We start from the raw sequence: 15,073 nt of genomic DNA on the forward strand, positions 1-15,073 counted from the left end.
CAGCCTCGGCTACACAGTAAGTTCAAGGCCAACCTGAACTACATACCAAGACCCTGTCTCAAATAAATAAATAAAATAAATAAATAAATGTAAAAAAAGATAAAATATATGGACAGACAACAGAAGGAAATGAAAGGTGAGTTTGCGGAGCTTAGGTAGAAAAGAAAAAAATATGTCTGGAAATAAATGTCAGTTAAATACGTATTATTAAAAACCTCATAAGAGACGTAAGTCAGAAGATGGAGGAAAGTTAGCAAAATGATATTGAATTAAGCAAGAGTTTTAAAAGGATTGTAGTAAAATATAACTATGAAAGATTACCAAAAAAAATCCAACACGTGCATACTTTGTTTCCTCATAGATATGAACCCACTCCAGGTGCCCAACGGGACTATCATAAGTAACTTAAGATACAAATCAAGAAAAAAGTATTCTCCAGATAAAAGGTAATTTGACTCTTCTGTCAACCACACAATAGAAAATACATCCTAGCAAAAGACTATTGAAGTTTAGAGATAAAGAAAGAAGACTGACATTTCAAAAGTCACAACCAATTGTGTTTCAGGTTTCTCCATTATCCCTGGTTAGAAGTTAGTAAAATAATGTCCTCAAAGAATTCAGAGTCCTCGGGGAAAGAAAGCGTGACTCAATTTTAGACCTAGGTAAATTGTTTTTTGAGGTAAAAACATAATAGAAGCTCAATTCTGAATATGGAAGAACTCAGGGAATATAATATCCACAGATCATTTCTCTCCTCTTCCTCTTCCTCTTTCTCCTCCCACCCTTCTTATGTTCTTGTTTTGTTTTCTCTTTTTTTTTTTGTCTCCTTTTGAGGCAAGGTCTTGCTATGTAGTCCAAGCTGGCCTCAAAATCATGGTGATCCTAGGGCTGGGGATTTAGCTCAGTGGTGACGCTGCCTGCCTTGAAAGCGCAAGGGCCTGAGTTTGATCCCCGGTACCAAAAAAAAAAATCATGGTGAGCCTCCTGCTTCACCCTCCTGAGTTTTGGGATTACAAGAATGTGCCACCATGACCAGCCTTATGTTCTTTTTTGTGGTGCTGGAGATTGAATTTAAGGCTTTCCACTGAGCTATTTTTAGCATTTCTATAAATTCTTGAACAATCTAAGAATTTACTGACAAGTGAGAGATCAATGGAGATACTATAACAGAAGGACAAATCATGAAATATTTAATTCATTTAGGTAAGAGAACAGACTCAGAGAAAGGACCTGTCTTCATCAAGAAATGAATAATAATAAATGATGGTAAGGCTGCAGGGAAAAAGGAACCTTTGTACATTGTTGGTGGGAATGTAAACTAGTACAACCACTATGGAGGTCAGTATGAAGATTCCTCAAAACACTAAAAATATAAATTCCATTAAAAATAGAAAGGCATTTCCCTTCCAGGCAGGCTCCCATAAGAGTCAAGGACATCATATTACAGTGACACATCCATGCCATGTATATAGCAGCACCGTTTATGTATTTATGTATTTTTTATTTATTTTTACAAAGGTCTTACTATGCGTTCCGGCCTTGCCTTGAACTCACTATGGAGCCCAGGTCGGCCTCAAACTCATGGCTATTCTACTTCAGCCTCCTAAATGCTGGGATTACAGGCATGCACCATCATACCGAGTTTAGAGCAGCACAATTTATAACAGCTAAATCTTGGAAGCCATCTATATGCCAATCAACATAAGAATAGATGAAGAGGGCCAGGGATTTAGTTCAGTGGCACCATGCCTGCCTTGTAAGCACAAGGTCCTGAGTTTGATCCCCGGTACCAAACAAACAAACAAACAAAATGAATAGATGAAGAAAATGTGGAATTTATCTACGATGGAGTGTACCACTCTGCCATAAAGAAGGTAAATTTGAGGCATTTGTAGATAAATGGTTGCACCTCAATACCATAACATTAAGTAAAATAAATCAGACACACACGTTTAAATATCACATTGTTTCTCTTATGAGTGACCCGAAATATAAATAAAGGGCAAAATAAAAAGATAGATAATAGGAAGTAGGGAAATATTCCTCAAATGGTAAGGGTATCAAAAGATGGGGTGGGGGAAGGAAAAGGGACTGAAAAAAAGATAATTGGAGAAAAAATGGAAACAGAGCTTTTTCAGATTGGAAGGGAAACGAGAGCTGGAGAGAGCAGCGAGGGATGGGAGGGGAAGGAGACAAAACAGGAGTTAAGATGTGTTACGTGCATGTGCCAGCTCCCCACACCGAAGGTAATCACGCACTACAAAGATGTAGCCATTTAAAGAGGAGAAGAGCGGGCCGGGGATTAGCTCAGTGGTTTCCCCACCTGTGGCGCAAGCGCAAGGACCTGAGTTCGATCCCCGGTACCAAAAAAAAAAGGAGAATAGACTCAAGATTTAGTTTAGGGTTAAAGAGAAAAGGTCAGTGTCACAAATCTGATGTTAAAGGAGTATCACTTGGTGTGTGTGTTACTCAGCCCTTTTCTTTTCTTTTCTTTTCTCTTTTCTCTTCTCTTCTCTTCTCCTTTCCTTTTTCCTTTCCCCTTTCCTTTCCTTTCCTTTCCGGTACTGGGGATCAAACTCAGGACCTTGCGCTTGCCAGGCAGGCGCAGCGCCACTGAGCTACATCCCCGGCCCAGCAGCCCTTTTCATTTTGAAACAGGGTCTTGGTAAGTTGCCCACACTGTCTTCAAACTTGCAATCCTCCTGCCTCAGTCTCACCTGGGCTTACAAGCAAGCAACAACTGCACCCCCTAAGAAGTGTTACTTTTACCACAAATTGGGACAACAAGAAAGAGAAAGTAAAAGTTCAAATAATATATCTAAGACAATTCCTCTGGCATTGGGATTTTTTTAAAGGAGTTCTCCAGGTGAATCGAAAACATAGGAAAATGTAGAAACCATTTCACTATGGGAACAATGATATTCACTCACTTAATCTCAGTTGGTCACAGCAGGCAAAGCACGGGTGAGTTCTACCAGGGCTGCCAAACTAGGCGACAGAGCTGTGCTAACGACGCCAAGTTAAATCTTACATGAGCAAATGAAGTACTCTCGGTATTGGTAGCAGTCAGGGTGTGGGCAGACAAGGAAGAACACAAGTGGAACAAAATGCTCAGAGCACTCAACCCCCCACTGTGCAGGTTTCTGAGGAATTCAGGAACACTGAGCAACTGGACTTTTGAATTTTGTATTAGGAAGCCCCAAGCCCTCACTGGTCCGTTTAAGCCTTTGGGGTCATTTGTGATGGGTGGCCCCAGACGCCCAGCAAATTCCCACGCTCTGCCTACACACAAGAACACCTAGATAAAGAACCTTCATCACCAAGCCCATTTCGCGTCCCCTCCCAGTTAGTGGGAGCTTTTCCTTTGTCTTTGCTTTCTCAATAAACTTCTCCATCTGCAGCTCGCCTCCTCCATCCACCATTTCATTTTTCAACTTGGTGAGGCACCAACATGGCATTTTGGTAACCGAATGTTGATTCAATGCACAATCTTGGCGAGAACAGGTAGTTCTCGATGGTGACTCTGGCCCATTGTTATAAAAATCAACAACCAGGCTGGGTGTGGCAGAGCACACCTATAATTCCAATATGATTCCATGCCTATAATTCTCACTCTGGAGAATGAGGCAGGAGGATCGCTGAGAATTTGAGGCCACCCTGGACTACATAGTGAGTTCACGGCCTGGGGCGGGGGGGATTTAGCTCAGTGGTGCCACCACCTGCCTCAAAAGCGCAAGGTCCCGAGTTTGATTCCCGGTACCAAAAAAGAGGAAGAAATCAAGGCCACCCTGAACTGCATAGGAAGACCCTGTCATGGGGCCAGGGATTTAGCTCAGTGGCCCTGCACCTGCCTTGCAAGTGCAAGGTCCTGAGTTCGATCCCTGGTATGAGGGAAGGACTCTGTCACAAAAGAAAGGAAGGAAGGAAAAAAGGAAGGAAGGAAGGAGAGACAGAGAGAAGGAGAGAGAAGGAGAGAGAAAACAATCAATAACCAGGATTATATTGAATAAATCTATCAGTGTTCTCAGTACCCGGAATATCAATTATGGTAATTGACAAAAGAACATTAAACACAGTGGAAGTAAAATAAACAAACAAACTGAAAATAAGAAGAACAGAAGCCTAATCTGAGCAGCCTTGTAAATTCCGGTATCTGGGAAATTCAAGAATGTTTAGGGCCAGGATTTAGCTCAGTGGTTCCGCCACCGGCCTCCCAAGTGCAAGGTCCTGAGTTCGATCCCCGGTAACAACAAAAAGAACGTTTGGGGCCTCCTTGCTGGGAGAAGAGGAGTTGGGTGCCGACTCTTATACTTTATGGCTTTTGTTTCTTGCCTGCTCTTTATAATTTTCTAATTCTGTTCTGGGTTTGCCCGTTTGCCTTTGGCTTTGCTCCACAGGACTGAATTCCACTCTAAGAGTTGTATCAGCTCATCGATCTGCTGCAATTCTGAGCAGCCACGGGTACCCCCAAGTTAGCTCTGCCCTTAGACTTCCTCTGTAAACCTTAGGAATAGCCCCTCTGTCCTTAGGGTCCGTTCTGACTCACCACTTTCAGCCCTAAGGATCCACTTTCATATTCTTGTCTGTTTTCGAAGTGAATCCACCTCCCTTCAAGGTGATCTGCGGCTCACATCTTTTCAGGTTACAAGACGAGGGCTGCGTACACCCTCACCCACCAGGACTGGGAGGGAGCACATTGCTCAGTAGCCTCTTTTGCTCCTGGGCTCATGAAAATCTCTGGCCAGCCCAGCCCCAGATTGGTAGACACTTTGGCCTCCTCCGCCCTCTGGGGCTGCATCCATTAACCCAGTCCATTGTTGATGCTTGTAGGTGTTCTTTGTGGGCTTGAAAAGGTTTGGTTTTATTTTTGCACTTAGGGGTACAGTGTTCTCTATTTGTCCATTAAGTCAAAATTTGCTAATCATATTTTTTTTTTTTTAATTTTTTCGGTACCGGGGATCTAACTCAGGACCTTGCCCTTTCAAGGCAGGCGCTGGAACCACTGAGCTAAATCCTCAGCCCTAATCATATTGTTTAAAGCCAGGCACAGTAGTTTGGGCCTGTAGTCTTGCAACTGGAAATGTAAAATGGAACTTTAAAAGTGAGATATTTTTGCTTTGTAGTCAAGTGGCTCCCTAACTTCCTCAGGCCTGGAACATAAATGGCTCCCTCACCTGCCCTCAGCCCAGAGGAATCATGCAGATGGCACCAGCTGGAGGTCAAGTCCAGTTTCTCCCTTAGGCAAGGGAGGGAGAGGGCCAAGAAGGGTTGGAAGGAGCCTGGAAACGTCTACGGTTCCATTGTGTTCCCTCCCCCATTTTTCTTCTTGCAAAAGACCCCAACCCACCTGTAAATGGTGAGATGCCGATTTGAGGCAACTGGGCCCCTCCCTCTCTTCCAAGCTTTGAACAAATCCTTTTTCCTTTTTACCCAAATATATGGTCTCCTTGGATCTGGTCAGCGAGGAGCAAACAAACCTGAGTGAGAGAAACTAAGTGGCCCAGCCACTCCGCAGACCGAGGTCAGGGGGTAACCTACCATTATCCACTATACTTAGGGTTTTGTCCAGCTTTACCTGTGGTTACATTCACTTTTGCTTATTTATGTATTTATTTTTGTTTCCCCAAGTCTCAGTCTTGTGGAATTTTTGTCTTTTAAATGTGGAGGCCGCAGCAAGTCCATACAAATGTAGAATTCGTCCATTGTGCTGGTGACTCTGATCCCGATAGTTTATCTTCAGGGAGTGCTTATCTTTAGTAGAACTTTCTGTTTTAAAGCCTGATATTATTAAAGCTACCTCACCTGTCCTGGGGTTAGTATTTCATGGTCTAGCTTTTTCTATTCTTATGCTTTCAGATTCAAGATCTTCACTCAAAGCAATAGGATTTTACTGAATTGTAATTTGATGGCTAGTTTCTGTGAGCACATTGAAGCTGCCCATCCAGGGTCCGGCTTCTCTTACTACTGGGATCTAACTATGGCTCCTTTAAAGTATGAACTGCAGATAGGAGCACCGTCATCATGAGCTCAAGCTGAGACAATTCAAGAACTATTTTTGGTCAAAGTCTACTTTCTCATGGACAGATTATGAGCTTATTACCCAGAAACACAGCTCAGTGTATAAGGAATGTAACCCAAAGGGTAAATGGATCTTTAAAAACTGAGCTGCAGATGGGCTCAGTGGTTCCGCTGCCTGCTTCGCAAGTGCAAGGTCCCAAGTTCGATCGCCGGTACCAAAAAAGAAAAACTGAGCTGCTTCTCCAAAGTTTCTCAGGTTGAGAGCAGAAGACCCGATCCTCTCCTTGCCAGGCATAGTGGTGCACCCCTGTAATCCCAGCACTTAGGAGGCTGAGGCAGGAGACTTGCTCCAAGTTTGAGACCATCCTGGACTACACAATGAGTTCAAGGCCAGCCTAAATCACAGAGTGAGACCCTGTCTCAAAACAAAACAACAACAACAAACCCTCTCCTCTCCTCAGCTCAGATGAGACAAAAAGCTAACCTATCTGCCTGAAGGGACTATGTTGCCGCTGGCCCCAAGAGGTAGGGATCCAATTTTCTTTTCACAAGGAAGGGAAGAAAACAAGGATGGCCTGGGGATAAGCTAGCTCCTTATCTAGTATCTCACTGTGTCTCTTCTCTTCCTATAGACCTGAACATGGAGATGTGATTTCAGGCCATAAGAGGCCTCTCCCGCTGCTTCCCAGCTGGCTTAGAATAAGGCTTTGTTTTTCTTCAAACCAAAATAAATGGCCTCCAGTATGCCTTGGGGACGAGGGAGTAGCATGGATTCGGGCACTTGAGCTCATGATGAGAAACAGGAACTTTATATTTTTTCCATGCTCACCAAAAATCACTGCTTCAGAAGTTACCAAGTTCTGACATCAGAATTGGTTACATAAATGTGAGGGGCTTGTTCAAATTAAAAATGTAGACGTTCATGCTAAAAGATTGAATGTGGTACGGGCCTCTAATCCCAGCACTCTGGGAGGATGAGGCAGGAGGGTTGCAAGTTAATCCCAGCCTAAGCAATTTAGTGACTTGACAAATTGTCTCAAATGAGAAAACAAAATTTAAAGCTAACCCTGTCCAGGATGTTGAATCTGAATTTATTCTATCCTTGTAGTGAGGAAAGTCCAAGCGGAGACATTCTGGGAGCAGGTTTACTGTCCCCTGGCTTTCCTCTGGTTTGACAGTTTTTCTATTCTCCTTCCTCAGGGGAAATCTTTCTTTAGGTCATTGCTTTCTTTTTAAGGGAAGTGTCAGTTCCATTTCTCTGTCTTAAAAGGTCCAAGAAGAGGTACTATCATCACCTAAACCCCAGCCTCTGGCTATCCGATCAACATTTGTATTTAGTAATCTATTTTTTGTAATCAACTAATATACTTCTTACTCTACTGGTGAGTTATCTATCATTTCTGGCACCTGAGAAAATCCTAATCTCTCTTTCTCAGCTCAGTTACAGATTTCAAATTCTTTTATGCATTATGCAATATATTTCTGGGTTTAAAAATTCATCTTATGGCCCAGGGATTTAGCTCAGTGGTTTCACTGCCTGCTGTGCAAGCGCAAGGACCCAAGTTCGATCCCCGGTACCAAAAAAAAAAAAAAAAAAAAAAAATTCATCTTATAAATTTTCATTATGTTCTTTCTTAGCTCAGCACTTAAACTGCTTTTCAACTCTATTCATTCACAAATATAATAGTGTTGGGTTTCTCTCTTCCTACCATTCCTTTGTATGTCTCTTGCCTGGTTATGTGTTAAACTATGCATCTCATTTCCACTGCTCATTTATTGTAGGGCTTTGTAAAAGGTAGCAGCAAAGTGCATTTGCAAACAGGACTCTTAGTCTTCCACTATGAACTGTAAGCCCATCTTATTCAGAACTTAAGTTTCTTAAAAGTAAACATCTGTGTCTTAAGACCATTATAGAACAAGTGATTTGGTTCCCTGTTTGCTCCACTTTGATGTTATGCCCTCTCTTGCTCAGGGTGAAGGCCCTGAGTTCAATCCTTAGCATGTCAAAAAAAAAAAAAGATTATCAACACAAGGTTGGTCATGGCAGCAAACCTGTTATCCCAGGAGGCTGAGGCAGGAGAATCCAGAATTCAAAGCCACGTAACAAGACAAAGAGGGAGAACTTATAAGCAGAGCAGGGAAGTAGCCAAGTGGACCTCTAATCAAAATAACTATCCCTCCCCACCTCCAATAAAGTACAAAGGAAACAAAAGGGGGAGGAGCTACCTAAGGAAAACTCTTACACCCTAATATACACATATTCACTCCAGGGCCCCGTACCACTGCACTGGACACACGCATGCCTTTACTTCATCACGAGTCTGAGGGGCCTTGCCTGTGAGGCTCCTCTAACCAACCTGTAAGCCCCAGAGCTGCAGCCTGGACGGGGACAATGGGGCAAGAGGAAATCAAGCAAGCCCACCCAGGAGCACGTGCACAGGCGAGGCAGCCCAGGTTTGGGTCTCGCGGCCCAGGATCTAAGACTGCCTGGGGACCCGCAGACTGTGACAAGTTCTAGGGGGATAAAAGCAGCCAGAGTCAGAGGACCCCCGGGTACCGACCTGGACCCCTGCCCTCACCTCACACGGGCAGGTTCCTGTCATCTGCCTTTTCCTCCCTCCACATAGAGAGAGGTCTTCCTTTTTAAACCCTGGCCCTTTACTTCACTGCTGGTGGTGAGTTTATGGTCCCAGTGTGCTGCTCGGCCAGGAGGCAGCAGTGACCATCCGAGCAGCAGCTGGAGGAATTTTTAAAATGTCACGCATGTGAGCCCAACACATCACAGTGATATGACAAAGCCCTAGACTAAAGACACGTTTTAGGCACCCTGGAGGAAAGATGGACCCTGCAAAATGCTTCCGATAGAGAAAAGCACAAGAAGCAACCTGGAGGAACAATTTCATTGACGACCCATACAGCAAGATCAACTACAGAAACCAGAAAGCTAAGAGTTCTTCCAAGGAGCGGAAGGAGATGAAACCAGGAGATAAAAGGACAAAGGTCCCGGGCCGAATTAAACTAAGTAAACTGAGTAAACTGAAGGCCAAGACCCAGAAAGACCGAGATAAGCCTGGGGCAAGGGGGACTGGAGTACAAGGGACAAAAGCTTCCTTGGAGCACAAAAACAAAGGACTAATAAAATCTGCTGGCAGCAAAAAGCCTGGCAAGCAGTGGCACCTGCATACCTGCATTTCCACCCTTCCATCTGCCCCTCCACCTGCCAAAAGCTGCACAGAAGCTTCGAGAGTCACATGCTGTCCTGGCAGCCTCGCTGCCCCCCACCCCGTCTATCACGGGCTTTCCTTTGTTCTTTCTAACAAACCAAACCTGGTCCCCTTCCCACCACCGCCTTCATTCTTCCTTCGCCCACAGGACAAGAGCCCAGAGAGAGAAAACCGGTTGCAAAAAAGAAGAGTCAGAAGAGCGTTCTGCATCAAGGGAAGCCACAATTGAAGAGTGAAAGAGAAAGAAAAACATTTCAGACAGCTGACTGAGGTAGGCTGCCTCTCACGGTTCACAGAAAAAACTCTCTTCCCTAAAAGAAAAATGGCCCAAGACGTGCAAGAAGCGATGGTGTCCAAAGGACTGTTAAAAACTGAGTGAAGAAAATAACCATTGAAAAATAACCACGACAAATTTGGTTCGAAAATCAGGTGATTTCTTCTCTGTTCCAAAATAAATGTTATATTTTTTGAGAACTGGATAAACTGCTTTTAAAATTACTATGGATCATGGGCGTGGTACTGCACATCTTAATCCCAGCACTTGGGAGGCTGAGGCAGGAGCATCACCAAGAGTTGAAGGCCAGCCTGGGCGACACAGTGAGTTCAAGGCCAGCCTGAACTACATAGCAAGACTCTTGTCTCAAAAAAACAAAACCCAAAAGACAAAACAAAAAAAGTTGATATGAAAAAATAAACCAGAATAGTTGGGGAAATTAGGAAATAGAAGAGCAATGAGTGAGAACTGTCTCTACAAGACATAAAAATATTTAATAAGTAGAGCAATGTGGCACTGGCATACTGCATTTATTTATTTATTTATTTATTTATTTATTTTTGGTTTTTTGAGACGCCATCTTGCTATGTAGTTCACACTGGCCTTGAATTTGCTATGTAGCCCAGGCTGGCCTCAAACTCACAGCAATCCTCCTGCCTCAGCCTCCCAAGTGCTGAGATTACAGGTATGAGCTACCACACCCAGCCTATATTATTTAAAACTAATATATTTTATGTGTAAATATATAATGTAAAAAATTACATATTATTAAGAACTTAAGCTCTATAATTGTTAATAGGAGATAATCTCCAAGAAATGCTTTTAGGTGAACAACTAACATGTAGAATACTGTGGGTTATATGCTAACACATGAGAAAGAAAAGTATGTACACATACATGCTTGTGCATGTATATGCTACCTCTTGTTGGTTATTAAAAATAAACTGGTATTAATTGTTGCCTCTGGAGAGAGAACTTGGAAATTCAAAAAGAAAAACCATTCAACCGGAGATGTAGCTCAGTGGCACCACGCCTGCCTCACAAGCGCAAGGTCCTGAGTTTGATCCTGGGTACCAAAAAAACTCAAAAAACAAAGAAAAACTATTCATCTAAAATATACTTTTTCTTTTTGGAGACAGGGTGTCACTATGTACAGTAGTTCAGGTAGGCCTTGAACTCACCATGTAGCCCAGGGTGGCCTTGAACTTGCAGTGATCCTCCTGCCTCAGCCTGCAGAGCTAGGACTACAGACATGCACCACCACACTGGCTTTAAAATATACTCTTGTGGGGCCGGGGATTTAGCTCAGTGGTTCCGCTGCCTGCTGCACAAGCGCAAGGTCCTGAGTTCAATCCCCAGTACCAGAAAAAAAGAAAAAAAAAAAAACAGGTTTAACAATGAGAAAATCTTAACATAATTAAGATAGATTAAAAAGAAATGCCATGCCATCATCTCAACAGATACGGAAAAGCAAACATGGAAAGAGCTCTCTACGGTGCACAGAAACTTCTCATCAGCCGCGGGGCTCTAAGGGCTGCGAGTCAACGTCACCCGCCCGTCACCCGCCCTCGCATTTCCTGGTCTCCACTGCAGGAGCTGGAAGCCGGGCGATTACCTTTCCCTTGCTTACCCCCCCCCCCCGCCCCGCGGTTTGGTGAGATTTTGCCAGTGGGAGACAACGGTGGACATGTAAAAGGTGGCAAAAGGAGAAAAACCACTTTGTTTTCTGCTGCCGGCTCCAACAGCATAGCTGGAGCAGCGGCAGCGGCCGAAACAGGGTTTCTGGGTTCTGAGTGACTCCACGTTCGCCTGTTTGCTCCTTTGTCTTTTCAGTAATTTTTTTTTTTTTTTTTTTTTTTTTGGTACCGGGGATCGAACTCCAGTCCTTCAGCTTGCGCAGCAGGCGGCGGAATCACTGAGCTAAATCCCCGGCCCTCTTTTCAGTACTTTTATAATCAGTTCCCTGTGCTAATGTACTTCTGTGTGAAATACCCATAGTGCTTTCAGTTTTTCTAACTGAAATAGATCAGTGGTGAGGCACGAGAAATTTTTCCTGGCCAAGCAAGCCCAGTACAAGGATGTCTACTCTCAGTGCTTTAGAGCAAGCCATGTCCTGGAAAACCTTGAGGCTAGCCAACAACATAAGCCCAAAGGAAATTATGAGATTTCTTTTTTTTTTGAGACAGGGTCTCGCTATGTCACTCAGGCTGGCTTTCAACTCATGGTGATCCTCCTGCCTCAGTCTCCTGAGTGCTGGGATCACAGGTGTGTGCCACCATGCCCGACTGAAATTATGGGATTTAAAAGTCATATAAGACTTAAAAGAAGGAAACAAAACTGTCTTTAGAACAAATAGGGTATCTGGCAACTTCTAGTACTTCTGGGTGCTAAATGATTAAACAAAATCAATCTCCTGCTTAGGAAAGTTTTATTTTTTATAAAAGGAAATAAGGTAAAACCATGTCAGATTTTGATGCTGTGGTTAGGGTTAGGTATGGGTAATAGTTTTCTTTTAAAAAAGGAAAGTATCTCAGAGCTCAATGTTTTCTTAAATAACTAAAATTATTACACATTGTATGAGATTACAAACTATAAGGGAAATTGTGTAGGGTATTAGTGCTTAGTAAATATTAAATGAAAGAGAACATTTTTGAGGTCAATATCCTCCTTTCCTTTGTATCACTATTTAACAAACTTGTTTCATGCTGATTCAAAAAAGGTCATTGTAATTCTAAACAATCTTTGTTAATTCTAGGAATGAGCAAGTGGCTCTCTCCTGAGAGCTGATTTTGTCAACCTAGACATTAACATTCTGGGACATCAAAAATATCGGGACATCCTTCTGAAAGAACTTCAGGGCTGTATTAATCTGCTCAGGTTGCCATAACAAAACACTATAGACTAATGGTGTAAGCAAGCAGAAATTTGTTTTCTTAGAGTTCTGGAAGCTAGATCTCCAAGTCCAACTTTACTGCTGATTCTGGTTAGTTTGCAAATGACCTTCCTCATTGTGTGATCCCAGAGAGAGCCAGGGAAAAGCTCTCTGGCATCTCTCCTAATGAGGCTACTCTGTGACTATTTAACGTCAACCTCTTCCTTAGAGGTCCCTACCCAAATACAGCTGCACTGGGAATTAACACTTCAACATATGAATTTTGAAGGTACACAAAATTTAGCTTGTAATAGAGCCGGTGATTTAGCTCAGTGGTTCTGCCGCCTGATTCGCAAATGCAGGGTCCTGAGTTCGATCCCTGGTACCAAAAGGAAAAATAAAAAATAAAAGAATGGATGTCCCCCCTTGCTTGTAATAAGTAGATACATCCTGAGAGAGGGCAAGGTACAAAGAGTGCTGGTATTTGCACTCCAGAGAGAAATCAGCTCCAAATCGAACTCAGGGCCTTGTGCTTGCAAGTAAGTGCTGTGCTGCTGAGCTAAATCCTCACCCCAAAATTGAGGTATTTTTAATTGCCTTTAGAGTCAAATATCTTTTAGTGCAGGGAATAGTCTTATGTAAGTCTCACAGGAACAGAAGACTTAAGTCCAAATTCCAGTGGTCTTTGTGGAAAGTAAAAGCCACCTGAACAAAGGCTGCTCTACACCCATGGGGCAGGTTCTTTCTCCAGTGCTGTCGCTAGGGCAGACAGCGAAAGATACATCCAGTTTCGTTCTTTTTTTTTTTTGCAGTACTGGGGATCGAACTCAGGTCCTTGGGCTTGCGAGGCAGGCAGCGGAACCACTGAGCTAAATTCCCGGTTCCACATCCAGTTTCATTACTAAGCACAGAGTTGGTTATGTACCCCAACAAAGAATTCTCTCACTTGTCCACATACTTACTATATTACTAAAACAGTGGGTGCTGCTGTTAATCCTAAAATTTTCTTTTCCAGGCTTCTTTATACCATCTTCCATTCTAAAATTCTGGAAATTGTTGAACTATCCCATATTTGAAAGCCACTGGATTTCAATAGCCCAAATAAACAGAACATTCCCCTTTTATACTTGCTAAGAAAAGTTGCTAGATGGTCTTGTAAATATAACTCCAAAATAAGATAAAATTCTATGAATTAATATTCAATTTTAGGGTTTTGTTTTTGTTTTTTTGTTTTTGAGACAGGGTCACCCTATGTAGGTCAGGGTTACCTCAAATTCATGTCAATCCTCTTGCCTCAGCCTCCTGAGTATTGGGGTTACAGGCATGCAGCACTACAGCTGGCTAATTTTAATTCTATAAAACAAATGCAGGCCGGGGATTTAGCTCAGTGGATTTGCCGCCTGCTGCCCAAGCACAAGGACCAGAGTTCAATCTCTGTTACCAAAAAAACCCACAAATGCATTAAATCTGACATTGAGTCATGATCTACTAAACACAGTTCAATTTTATTAGCTACAAAGTCCTTTGTAAGAGCACATCTTGTAAAGGGATCTTCTAAAATGCTATGTTAGTCAGATTTCCATTACTGTAACAAATCCCTGAGATAATTAGCTTATATATAAAAAACGTTTATTTTGGCTCACTGTTTCAGAGGGTTCAGTCCATGAGTGGTTGGCCCTGCTGCTTTTGGGCCTGCAGTGAGACAGCACCTCATGGCAGGAATACAGGGGAAAACTGTTCACTTCATGGCTAGGATCTGAAAGAAAGGAAGAGGAAGGGGCTAGGGTTGCAGTATTCCAATATCCCCTTTTAGAGCATGTCCATATTGGCTGGAAGACTTTTTACAGGGTTTTTTTGTTTGGTTGGTTTGGTTTGGTTTTTGGTTTTGCTTTTTGAGACAGGGTTTCGCTATATAGTTCAGTCTGACCTTGAACTCACTGGGTAGCTCAGGCTGGCCTCAAAGTCTAATCCTCCTGTCTCAGCCCCCAAGGGCTGGGATTACAGATATGTGCCAATACCCTAGACTCAATTTCACTTCTTTGAGGGATACACCACCTCCCAACAGTGTCATGGGCTGGGGATGAAGCTTTTAATATATGGGCCATTGGCAGACCCTTATCCAAACCATAGAAAACACCGTTAACATCACTGATGTGATGGCATCCTCTCTGGATTAGCTAGCTGCTGAACGGACCACCACCAGGTTCCTCCTTCTCCTCCTCTTCCTCCTCCTCCTGTCTTCAACAAAGACTCACTAAATTGCCTAGGCTGGCTTAAACTTGCAACTTCCCAGGATGCTAGGATTACAACTATGAGCCCCACACTTACATCAACCTTCTTTATTTCCATTTCTCTCTAGCATCATGTTATAATCATGGGTAAGCTTTAATAGTCTGAGTTAGTAATTATATCTGTCAGAGTTTGATCAGGGAAGCGAACCAGTAAAAGTAATTACTTGGCGAAGTAGATAGTTGTGGTAGCTTCCACTTGGCCTTTCCTACTGTAATAACCTTCACCCCAGTTCAGGAAACCAATGTGGGTCAGCTGCCAGCTGCTGAGTATGTCTATTCCAACTACGCATGCCAGAACTGGAGAACAATCACACAGTGAGTTCAAGAACCTGATGAGCTAGCTCTCTGTGAAGTGGACCAGTGCCCAGCTCAACAATCCCCTGACCCTCACAGC

At 43.1% G+C, this 15,073-nt stretch overlaps 1 protein-coding gene across 5 annotated transcripts in view; it reads right to left on the reverse strand.

Moving 5' to 3' along the window:
- Positions 1 to 15,073, reverse strand: part of Lyrm7 (LYR motif containing 7) — a 264,174-nt gene that overhangs the window by 122,701 nt on the left and 126,400 nt on the right. For 2 of the 5 annotated variants that reach the window (XM_087194588.1, XM_087194586.1), the window contains exon 5: positions 14,032 to 14,144. The exons of the other annotated variants lie outside the window; for them this stretch is intronic. In XM_087194588.1, coding sequence (XP_087050714.1) covers positions 14,032 to 14,144 — 113 coding nt within the window. The remainder of the gene's footprint in view (positions 1 to 14,031; positions 14,145 to 15,073) is intronic. 5 annotated transcript variants of the gene reach the window in all.

The sequence above is a fragment of the Heterocephalus glaber genome, unplaced genomic scaffold (assembly GCF_053883595.1).
Source record: "Heterocephalus glaber isolate CG9 unplaced genomic scaffold, H.glaber_assembly_v1.0 deba00001606, whole genome shotgun sequence".
NCBI classification, from domain to species: domain Eukaryota; kingdom Metazoa; phylum Chordata; class Mammalia; order Rodentia; family Bathyergidae; genus Heterocephalus; species Heterocephalus glaber.